Source organism: Microcebus murinus, chromosome 13 (genome assembly GCF_040939455.1).
Source record: "Microcebus murinus isolate Inina chromosome 13, M.murinus_Inina_mat1.0, whole genome shotgun sequence".
In the NCBI taxonomy this organism is placed as follows: domain Eukaryota; kingdom Metazoa; phylum Chordata; class Mammalia; order Primates; family Cheirogaleidae; genus Microcebus; species Microcebus murinus.
Window position 1 is genome coordinate 57,323,711 of NC_134116.1, and position 12,097 is coordinate 57,335,807.

Genomic DNA, 12,097 nt, shown 5'->3' on the forward strand with positions numbered 1-12,097 from the left:
GCCAGTCTATGAGGCTGCCTTCTTGGCTTTGCCATTTGATTTCCACTGGGCCAGTGAGTATTCCTTTTTGGGCCATTTTCAGGGCTGAATTTCACATGGGCCATAAAGTCTTTTGTAAAGGAAAATGGATCAACCAGCCTTGTTGAGACTCACTCTATTTCTAGAGCCCTGATGATGGGAAACTTGATTAGTGGTGGAATAAAGACATGGGCAGTCTCATTAAATTAGTATGCGTATTTATTAATACAAATACGTTGCACTTGAAAATCAATGCAAATTTAATGTCTTGTCGGAGTAAATATACTCATTTTTCTTCAAGTTTCAATCAGTAAGGCTTCATGTATGGCCATGATGTCATGAGAGCAATAACACAAAATGCTCTTGACAGGCTCATTATTTTTTCCTGTCATACTCTGGTCTGCGTAAGAAGCAAACTCGCTTCGGGATGTTCAGAGAGACATTGTTTTCGTCCATTTCCAGGTCAGACTCCAGCTACCATTACTAAATGCTCCAGAGCTGCATTTCATTTTAATACATCATTACATTCTGAAACTCCTCTGTGGAGTCTGAATTTATTGACGCACATTCTGCTTGTTCCTTCAGGGAAAGACCTAGCGGCTCCAAAGTACTTCCACGGAAGCCGCTGAAAGGTGAGAAGACTCAGGTGTCTCTGGCACCTGCCAAGGGGGAGGACCCAGAGAGGTGGCTGACGCTCCTTAGTGCTGACATGTCCCCGTGATGAGATTTCTTACAGCAGAACATGACGTTCTTGCCATCCTCGGGATCCAAACCACTTCAAAAGAGCGTTCTACTTTGCTCTGAGTGGCCAAATACCACAAGCACCACTCGATTTTAAGATTATGTAACCCTGGCATTCCAAAGGCAACGTGCACGGCCTTGCAAGAACAGACGCGGCCTCTGTTTGAAGGCAAACGCCCCAGACAGCGCTTCATCTCACAAAAAAAAAAAAAAAAAAAAAGAGTTGTCATATCATTCCTAACTTGAGATGTTTGCTTGGCAAGCATTTTTTCCTCTCTGGAGGAGATTTTTGTTTACAGGATTTAACAATTAAAAACACAATCGTGCATTGTTCAGCTACAGCACAAAGGTCAGCTCTGGGCACACAGTAGTTTTCCAATTCCTGGGTTTTTTTTTAGTCCCACTGTGCAGACTGGCAGGCGTGTCATGCTATTTTAAGGCAGCAAAGTACAAAGTATGAGACAATAGACATCTTGTGAATTACTACAAAGCAGAAATATCTGTTCGGCTGATGAGGGAAAGCCCCCCTTGTCTAATGATGTTTGTGTAACTTTTTGTCTGCATATTCAGTCAATGCTATTTCGTTAGGGCAGTTGCTATAGGTGCCAAAATCTTCTGTCTAATGGGAGGGTTCTGGAGTGTGTAAGGGTTCTGAGACGAAGTTTTGCTCAAGTCATATGGCTCTTGTGAGCTATACGAGGGAACAAGCCAATTCCCCGTGTGAGATAATGGAACACGGGATTTTAGTGTTAGGGATCATTTTGTCCAACTCCTTTAATTCATAGATTTAATTCAATTGCCACCCACAAGTGAGTAGCTGAAGTTTACACAGGTGGTTAATAGCTACGCAGGCTCCAGAACTTCCTTTCTACAGATGAATTCTATCAAGAGTTTGTAAATTCTCCCCAAGAATGGAAAATTGGAATTCTCTTCTGTTATCTGTAGTACTTTTGCCACAGCAAGTCTGAGGAAAAAAGGTAAAGAAAAGGCAATAGGTACAAACTTTTTGGCAGAACCCTGACCACAAATTGGACTCTTCATGTAAGTCTTTTTAAAAGCCATATATGTGAATGGGAAGAAAAAAATTCTTAAGGTGAACATTTTATTTCTTAAAAAGATGAAAAAGCTATGTACAATTTACTAAATACAAGTGGACATTTGGACTATTCCTGAGATGCAACTGCAGAAAAGTTGTCCAGGCAGGAGAGGCCGGCTTAGAATTTGGGGACTATCTATGACTGCAATTGCCGGAAACAGAGAGCAATGCAACAAGCAAGCGACTATTCCTGCTGGTCCCTTCGTCCCTGTATGGCTCCGCTCTATTCACAGAGGAATTTAATTTTGCCTGATCTGACAGGCACAGGAAGGAGCCAGGTGGAGGGAGGGTGGAAGCCTCCAGAATTGGCCTTTCAGGAACACTGACAATGCTGTCTACTGAAAACCAGTTCTAAATGGTTTTCAAAGCCCTACAGTTTGTTTAGAGAAAAAATCTTGCTGGCATTGATGGATTTTTCCTCCTCTGAAGCTCACAGGAAAGTGTGTAAAGAATTAAATGATTCATTCCAAACATCTGATGGGTTTCCTTTAAGTACTCCCGCTCTGATCCACTTCTTGTGGGTGAGCTCAAGCTGCCCCATCTGTGATGAGGTCATTTTGTCGGGCACACAAAGGATTCCAGGGGGAATATGCATCATATACTGTGGCTATTCACAGCATTCATTCCTCCCGGCTGCTCACGGTAACAATGAACCTTCTCAGCGTTACATGTGCTTAGTAAGGGGACAGGGGTTAGATGCCTTTCAATGGAACCCCCCTGAGGCACACAATGCATTTATTATAACGTCCTGGCCCTAAGAAGGGCCTGGGAACAGCTTGGAGTGGCCCATAATTAAGTACATTTAATAATAAATGCATACACTTCTTAGGTATTGCAAGAAGTGAAAATAAATCTCACTGTCCACTCCCCTTCTCCCTCATCTTTCCCTTTTACAAATAAGAAAAGCCAGGAGTTCTTTTATTTTTTTTTTTTTAAATAACAATTGCAAAGGATGTCTAGCCAGTCTGGAAAAGGAAATTAAATTACTTGAGAACATTTTTTCCATGTCAAGAAAATGGCTTCTGCTTACTCAGGTAGTTATGCACGGGGAGGATTTGTTAAGAGGCTGTTCTTTTAACCACTCTTGGATTCTACTTCCAAAGGCTTTCAGGGGCAGTGACCCACTAGCAAAGGGCACCCTTTGGGGTTAAGCTGCCAGTTGGATGGATACTTCTTCAGTCCACTGCTGTGCCCAGGAAGGAAGCAAGAAATGTTCCCCTGGCGGTGTTCCATGTCCTCTGTCCCCACACCTCCGAGTGCCTGATTGTGTGCAAAGTTTTTAAATACAAGGGAAAGGAAGCAAGCTCTGTGAATGAGGACACAGTACAAGAAGAGAGGAGAAAAAGGCAGCAGGAGTGCGACATGTAGGTCTGCACGCTGCAGCACAAGGTGTGGGACTGCAAGAGCGCCAGGCACGGAAGGCTCGGGCGCTGGGAGCCCACTTTGCCCCTGCCTGGCTGAGAGCACGGCTGATGTTCTTGAACTTCTCTAAGCCTCAGTTTTTTATTGTAAAATGAGATGTTAATAGTACGACGAATAGTTACTCAATAGTCTAGTATCATGAATCTTGGGATCGTGACAAGCTCTCTAAGCCTCATTCTCCTTATCTGTAAAATAGGGTTGAAAATATCCATCTCACATGTTTTGATTGTGAGGACTGAATGAAATGTTTGAAATCACTCAGTGTATCCCTGGTACACAGCAAATAATCAGTAAATGCTAGCTGCTGTTATTATTAATGCAATTACATTTTTTAAGGTGCTTATTGGATTGAAATTGTTTGCATCATTGGATGATTCAATACACTGAGTAAGCAAGTGGCTAGAGAAACAAGAAAGCCATGCAAACTTACTGGGTAGTACTTCGTTAGAAATCTGACTGCTTTTATTTCTTTGACAGCTAATGATAGGGAGATGGGGTGGTGGAACAAATGGGTGTTACCTTTTCTTCTGTCCTATAATTAAATAAAATGAAATTATGGACTTGTACAATTTCAATATACACGAGTGAACAGGATAACATTATTAACAAGACTGGTTTTACCAACTTAAGACCAGTTTTTCTAACTCATTAGTGCCCTGGCATTTCTGATTTTGCCATTAAATGAAGGAGTTTTTTATTAGATGGTTGAAGACAGAATGACTTCTGCTGAAACATTCGATTTTAAACAAAGTGATACTGAGTCTATCAAAAATAAAGGTCAGCCCAAGAGTGGGTGGGAATAAGGTACACTTTGAAAGAAAAAAGAATGAGGCTTGAAAAATAGGTTTGTTTTTTTTTTATAGCTAGAGAAATCTCCAATCACTATTTAGTTCAAACATACTGCCTTGTTTTTACTTTGCCATAGGTAATTTTTAAAAATTATTATTTTATTTATAATTGACATATAACCATACATATTAATGGGATATATGATGTGGTGTTTCAATGTGTATCATTGAAAAAGTATCATGATAAAATTGTACACATTATCATGATAAAATTGGGGTAATTACCATATTGCCTTAGGTAGTTTTTATATGAACGTTCTCAATAAATAATTTTTCTTACACGCATATGTTACTTTGAGCATTACATCTTGGACACCAGAATGGAGTAGTGTGAATCTTTTGAGAAACACTTAGAAGAACAAGAAGAAACAGGAAACTTGAGGCAAGACATCTTTCTTTTTCTGTTCTAGCAGCAAGGAGAATAGGATATTCGTTATTTATTTTTGAAAGAGCCTTTGAATAGTCACGTGGGAAGGCAAGCACTCCAAGGATCATTTGATTCCTTTTGGCATTGGCCAAGAAAATGAAATTATTGAGAAAATCCAACCTTCTATAAAATACTGCTGTTGGAAGGACTTTTCCTCTATAGGTTAAATCCTATAAAATCATTGTTTGCTAGGCGATGCAGAGCAAGGAAAAAATAAAAGTAATTATCAGAATGTGGTATCAAAGGCTCAGTTTGATGGGGTTGCTTGTCTTATCATAGGCAACCAGATGATGTGTTAAGGCAAAAAGCAAGGTATTCTTTTTCCCTCAGGTTTTTGGAAGTGGACCAAGCACCATAGTTCTCAAAACCACCTTCCTTTAACCCTGACCTTTTTTAAAATGCAGGTCAACTTGCTTCCTCTAATGACTTCTAAAGCCATCAATGGTTGTAGATTTCCAAGCACAAGTTTCCTTCTGGCTGCTTTCCTGAATTCTGATGACTGAGCAAATGTAGGAAGAAGACCCAGGAATGCCAGAATTATCCAGTCACTGCATGGGCTCACTTTACCGATGCCTTTTTTCTTTAGAATACTCTTTATTCCTGTCTTATTTAAAATCCTGGGGTCATCAGGGTGGATGAAAGACACTTCTTAAACACTTGACAACATGGTGGAGGTGAAGATCTGTTGTAAAATCTGAGGGATGTTCTTGGTATCCATGGCAACGAAAGACCGGCCAGCGGGTAAAGTTCTCTGAAGCCTGCCAGGGTGGAGAGGGAAGAAAATTACCATTGCAAATTGGGGTTCCCCTTCCACCTCCTGCCCTGGCAAATCACAGCCTCTAAACGGTTTCTTAGGAAAGGAAGTGTTTACTTTCTAATACCTTGCTCACTGCGGGAAGCTGAATTGGCTGTCACTAAGCAATGAATGGCTTGGAAGAGCAACAGGGAGAGACACAGTGAAAGCAGTGAACCGCAAGTAAGGTCTTTTCAGTGAGAAAAATCAGCAACTTCGAAAAGAAAAAATTTTCTTCCTTTTATTACTGTTGTTTCTTGGTATTTCATATTCCCTTGGTAGAACGGAGCCTGAGGGACTCATCTGGGTCCAGCAAATGTGTTGGCCTCACACTGTACTTCCAAGAGCTTTTCCTTCCTTAGAAAATAGGCCTCGAAAAATGTGGCCCAGCCAAACCCCAAGTGGTTCTTTCTCTCTTCCTTTTTCCTTCTCTCTCTCTCTCTCTCTTTTTTTGCTCCACATCATGCATGTCAAATGCAATCTGGATTATCCAATTGCTGCTTTGATGAAACTGAGGTTATATAGGCTTATGATAATTTTTTCCAACTAATTTTTAAAAACTTATAGCAGGTTTTGGTTTGAATCATCCTTAAAAATAACATGCCATGGAAGTTATGACAATTTTTTAAAATACCAATTTATCATTTGGAACAAAAGGCCATTTCCGAAGGCAATAAAACTGCAAGACACAGTTCTCTTCAAAAGGATGCCTCCTTTCACTATGCCAACAAAGTCTGGTTTTGGAATGACATTTAATAAAAGTCAACCATCCTGTGTCGTATCATACATTTGGCATGCCCGGTAGACCAGCTAATTCTGCAACATATCTTTTGCCAGTGATGTTGGACCATTTCCCTAGGAAACCACAAGGGTATTATTGTGCTTTCCTAAGTATTCAAACAGGATCTGTTCACTAGAAAGACAAATTAGCTATTTCGACTCAACCGGTATTTGTTGAGCTTGCTGTCTGCCTAATACTGGGCTGATGCTGAGGAAAATCTGGGCAGAAAAGGCATGGTTTGCGTTCAAGGACACCGAGCTTCAAGAAGGCACAAAGTGCTAACATGTAAAACTAAGAAAAATGTACATTTGTAAAAAAGTGACTGTAATCACATGATATTAAGGTCTGTTCTCAACCTTACTGTGCAAGCCTGCAGCAAGGCAAATGGAATAGAAAGGTTGTCAGCATTTTGGATACTAAAACATTTCCTAGTTTATATAGCATTCTACACCACAGAGTAAGACAGGTAAATGAGGGGAGTAATAATAAAAAGGTAGGCCCTTTGTGCTTTGGGCAGTTTTTGGGGTTTTTTTTTTTTTTGCTTTTTTTGGGAAGGAGCTATACTGTATACTTTCACTTGCATTTTCTGTTTCTTTTTTGATATGGGGGGTCTCTCTCTGTTGCCCAGGCTGCAGTACAGAGCCACAGTCATAGCTCACTGTAGCCTTGAACTCCTGGGCTCAAGTGATTCTCCTGTCTCAGCCTCCTGAGTAGCTGGGACTACAGGTGTACAACACCACACTCAGCTAATTTTTAAGTTTTTTGTAGAGAAGCGGTCTCGATATGGTACCTAGAGTGGTCTAAAACTCCTGGCCTCAAGTGATCCTCCTGCTTTGGCCTCCCCCAATTCTGGCATTACAGGTGTGAGCCAGCATACTTGACCATGTTTTCTGCTTCTTACAGGGGGTATTGTAAGCAGAGAAAAATCATAAAATCATAAAATGTTTTGTAAAAATCATAAAATCATAACATGTTTTGTAATTTAAAAAGATAAACATTAGTGTGTTCAAGTTATGAAAGTATTTCCAGATCTCTCCTTTCAGATCATACCCAGTGGTATTTATTGTCTGACCATAAATTTCTCTATTGAATATTCTGTATATTCAGTGTGGCATCTAACTATATATCTATGTATATTGTCTTATGTTGTCCCTAAGTGTTTCACCTACCTTGTCTCCCCAGTAAAAAGGGATATATATGTGTGTCTATGTATGTAGATACAGGCATATATATGTGTAGCCTTACATATACAGGACTATATCCCTTCTTATTAGGGAGACATATCTATGTAAATATAATATATGTGAGCTGTCTGGAAAGTATCCCGCTGTGTAACTGTTACTGTTATATTAACAGTGGCTGGATACTTCTGGAAAGCCCTTGTTTATGTGTATGTATGTCTACATATGTATGTCTACATATAATACATATAGGCTTATATACAGAGAGACACACACATTATACCTTATGCTAAGAAAATAGTAGATGTTCACTACTTCGAATATGATTTGAACACAAAATGATTAGACTGAGCTTGGGACCTTAATGTAAAGTGCCAAATATATAAAATACTATCTAATTTACTAGTGGACAAATCAAATTGCTATTTATTTTACAATATAAACTAAAAAGTAATTAATTTGAAGTTATTTTTGTTTATCCAAACAAAAGCTAGCACATATCCCCTCAACTAGATTATAATGAGCTCCTTGAGGGCAGTGACTCTAGTTTTTCCTCCATCTCCCCACTTGCCCCTCACTATGCTAAGCCCATGAAACACTGAGTTACTACTCAGTTTCTCTATACCTGCTTTTTGCTATATGCCAAGATGACACTTACCTGGTTGCTTGATCACCTAAAGATCCAATAAAAATGGCAAAAGCATTTACTTGAGGGTTACATGTTAGGATTTGTGCAAACTTGGCAGGATGTATTCCGTATCGTGACAGATTCGCATCACTCAAGACTATGACAAAGTACTCATCAGCTTCTTCTTTGACAATTTCCTTGATGGCGTGTTCTGTCCCCTCTAACGTGTGGTCCCCACTCATGCAGAACTGAGAGTGGGCATGCATTGTCTAGAGGTAAGAGATGTTGCACAAAAGCCATGGGTGAGACATTTCTATGACAAACATGATGATTTTTCTGTTGACCATGAGAATGCATAAATACCAATTATTACACATGAGTAATATGTCTCCAAGTTCTATTTAATTTGTACATTCGAGTAACAATAGTTCATAGTAATATTTGTATTTGGTATAGACTTTCATTAGAAACAGGAATCATTCCAAAACTACCTCAGTTGGCACTTACTTTTAAAATTCAAGCTTTCATTTAAAGTAAGAATATGTTAAAAAATGTAAAATGTGGTATCACACTGGAGAATAGAGATAAAACAGGAGAAAGATAAGGAATGGGTTGAGTTACCAATAAACAAAGTTATAATACTAAATACTGTATCATATCAATAGCAACGGAGGACATTTATACTTTAAAATTACGGTATGTGTGTTTATATCACAAATATAAGTACATGAAATAGAATTTATTATTAGAAAATACCAAGAAATACATAATATTGAGGATAGAGAGTATCCTAAAAGGAGTCATTCTTTTCCTTCTACTGAACATGTAGGGGCTGAGAAGTATATAGGACATATGAGGGGACCCAGGTTGTAGACTGTAATCTAATACTGAGTACCATAAAATATGTAGGGAACAAATTTTAAATTGCATATGATGGAGAAAAGTATTTTAGGGCACAATGGGTGTTTTCTCAGTTTAATGCCTGAATGCTTATGAAACACAATCTTTTTCTTTCCTGTATCTACTGTTTCTTCAAAGAACCTTTTTAGTCTTTATCTACTCTGATAGAAGCTTTCAAAATATAGAGATAATTGAATGTATTTACCTTCAGAACTTCTAGTCTTTGCTTATTGTCCTTGGGGATTTTGTTAATTGGAACTAGGCCAATGTTGTAGCCATCTCCGGAGTGCCCAGTGATGTCATACTGTATGTAAGAGAACCAGAGAGTTAGAAACCTCTAGCCACTGAAGAACTGTCATTGGACCTACAAATGTCCAAGTCTTTTGACTGCTGTGGTCCAAAGTTGCTCAAGACATGGCCACAAAGAAGTGCAGTGAGATAGATGTTTATCAACACAGGCAAACAAAATCCAGATTCCTTCATTTCTGATTCATGCTCTTCTGTGATCTCTGTCCTCCAGCAGGAGGCAGAAAGTATAATGAGGCTTTTAGGGTCTGCCACGAATTTCATTCTTAACTTTCAGGGCAGGCTTAAAAAAATTACACACACACACACACACACACACACACACACACACACACACACACACACACACGTGATGGGCAGAATTCTAAGATCCCAGTCCCCTGGTGGATATGCTCTTTATGATCTTCTCCCCTTATATGTGGACAGGACCCATAAATACGATGCGATATTACTTGTGATTATATTAACTTATAAAGCAAGAGGTCGTGCAGATGTAATTAAGTTTGACTTTGAATTAATTAAAAGGTAGATGATCTGCATGGGTCTAACTTAATCACATGAGCCCTTTAACAATAGAGTTTTTCTTCTGGCTGCTGGGGAAGGTGGGGAAGCAGGGGAAGATGGGAAGATCTGAAGCATTAGGGGGATTTGACATGAAGGAGTTGCCTGTGGCTGAGATGGAGGGGACCACAGGGCAAGGACCTGACAGCGGCGTCTAGGAGATGAGGGCAACCCTGGCTGAGACCCAGCACTGAAACAGGGATGTCTGTCCTACAACCACAGGGACTGCACTCTGCCAGCCATCTGAATGAGCTGATTCTTCCCAGAGCCGCCAGTAAGAACCCAGCCTGGCCGACACCAGGATTTCAGTCTTAGAAGCCCCCAAGCAGAGAACCCAGCTGAGACCGTATAGACTTCTAAACTACACAACTAAGAGTTAATAAACAAATATAGTTAAAATAACCTGCTATTTGTGATAATTGTTATACAACAATAGAAAACTAAAACATAGAGTTTTCTTTTCTTGGAAAAAGTACATTTATTGTAAAAATTATAGAAAAGCACAAAAGAAAGTAAAAATTACCTTTAATCCCATTACAGATGGTTAATGTTTTGTTGGATACACGGCTAGGCTTTTATTCATTTTTGATCTATGTGTAAGAGGTTGCACATTCACATACAAACAAACCTACATTGATAACATTTTTAAATAAAAAGGATAATGTTGGCCATGTAATTTTATACTCTGCTTTTCCACTTACCAGTGTATGACATATCTTTCAATTTAGAAAGTGCCTTTTTAATTCCCTATCTTGCTATGTACACGAGTAAGTCCTGTCTATTGAGAAAAAGCTGAAGCTGGGAGTTGGGTGCAACTCTTTTACAGAATCTGGAAAAAAGTTTTGGGCCTGAGATAAACTGAAATCGAGGCAAGGTAGTTCCCTTCAACTGTTGGGTTTGCCAGCAGATTCCCTCTTCCCTCCTCCCTCCCACTAAAAATTTTTGTGCTGCTGATGTAAAGATTAGAATAGACCTTGGGGCATCTGAGCATCTGCAAAGAAAATCTTGACTGTGGGTCTAGGGCAAAAGATTTTAGGGAGCACTTGGAGTACTGTGGGATAAAATGTTTAAGAATCATCGATATACCAACCAACCATCAACCAACAGACGGCTTCTGAGCACCTACTGTGTACAAAACACTACTCTAGGTGTTGCAGGGGAATGCAATTATTTCTTTTCATGTCTGTTCCTTTTAAAGTGATGAGTTCTTTGAAGGTAAGTCCAGAGCATATTTATCTTTGAATTTTTAGTATCTATGAGAGTGCCCAGCATGTTTAATGCACAAATGCTTTAAGAGAGTTTGCAATCAAGTTGGGGCAATAAGAAGCTTTCCTTTTGCATGCGGGCTACATTTTTCTACAAATAAGCTGTTTGGAAGCTGGAATGCAATTTTTTTTCCCCTTAGCAATCATGGGATAAATGGTGGTTAGCCCAAGCCAGCTGACAAAAAAACAACCCATAACATAACTGAAACCATTGTATTTAAAATGAAAAGAAATAGGAGAGCAAGATGGCTGCCTCTGCTCTTGCTGGTGCTGTGAGAGCAGTTTCAGATGTCCTGACGCTGCCAGTCAGAACCGTAACACACGTCAGTACACTAAAAGGCAAGAGAAAGACTGTGAAAGCTGTTGACTATAGGTTTCTTTGACTTCACTCTGGCCTTTGGATAAGGAGAAAGGCTGGTTATAAGAAAAAACTATGGAAGAAGACACCTGCAAGAAAAAAACGCTTGAGGGAATTTGTGTTCTGTAATAAAACCCGGAGTAAACTCTTAGATAAAATGACAACGTCTTTCTGGAAGAGACGAAACTGGTATGTTGACGATCCTTATCAGAAATATCATGATAGAACAAACCTGAAAGTATAGACCAGAAGTTTTATGATTTCCCAATTATTAAATAAGTATCTTTGCATAATGATGTCTTTGCAAAAATGAATAACTATAAAATCTGATGTAAGTTGTATCAATTAATATGTAAACGTGCAATGCCAACATTAAACTTATGAAAGTTTTGAAACTTAAAAAAATAAATAAATAAAATGAAAAGAAATAGATCATTTCTGTTGAAATCATTACTGTGCAAAAATGAGAAGTCAGATAGGGGGTTATCTGGAGAAGATGAGCTCCATGGTAGGCATGCTGAACTTGTACACTAGGGGACAGATGTGGCCGCAAGTGAAGACTTAGCAGTCATTCCCAGGAGGGTGACATGAATGGAGGCCCATATATGATGTCTAAATACATAAAAGCTATAAATCTAGCTATAAACTGTAAAATAAAATAGGATAAAATGCACAAAGATTTTAGGGATACTCTGAAAAGTGTGAGAAATCATCATTATAAAAACTTTGAGCTAGTCAGAAAAAATTCTGATCTAAATGTTAGGTGGTTTGA

At 39.0% G+C, this 12,097-nt stretch overlaps 1 protein-coding gene and 1 pseudogene across 1 annotated transcript in view; one reads left to right on the forward strand and one right to left on the reverse strand.

Moving 5' to 3' along the window:
* Nucleotides 1–219: 219 nt before the first annotated feature.
* VWA8 (von Willebrand factor A domain containing 8) overlaps nucleotides 220–12,097 on the reverse strand; it is a 328,282-nt gene continuing 316,404 nt past the window's right edge. Inside the window, exons 43-45 of the mRNA XM_076009415.1 lie at nucleotides 9,041–9,139; nucleotides 7,966–8,204; nucleotides 220–5,310 (exon numbers count right to left, since the gene is read on the reverse strand). Coding sequence (XP_075865530.1) covers nucleotides 5,202–5,310; nucleotides 7,966–8,204; nucleotides 9,041–9,139 — 447 coding nt within the window. The 3' untranslated portion in view covers nucleotides 220–5,201. The remainder of the gene's footprint in view (nucleotides 5,311–7,965; nucleotides 8,205–9,040; nucleotides 9,140–12,097) is intronic.
* On the forward strand, nucleotides 11,213–11,585 carry LOC142874964 (large ribosomal subunit protein bL35m pseudogene; annotated as a pseudogene).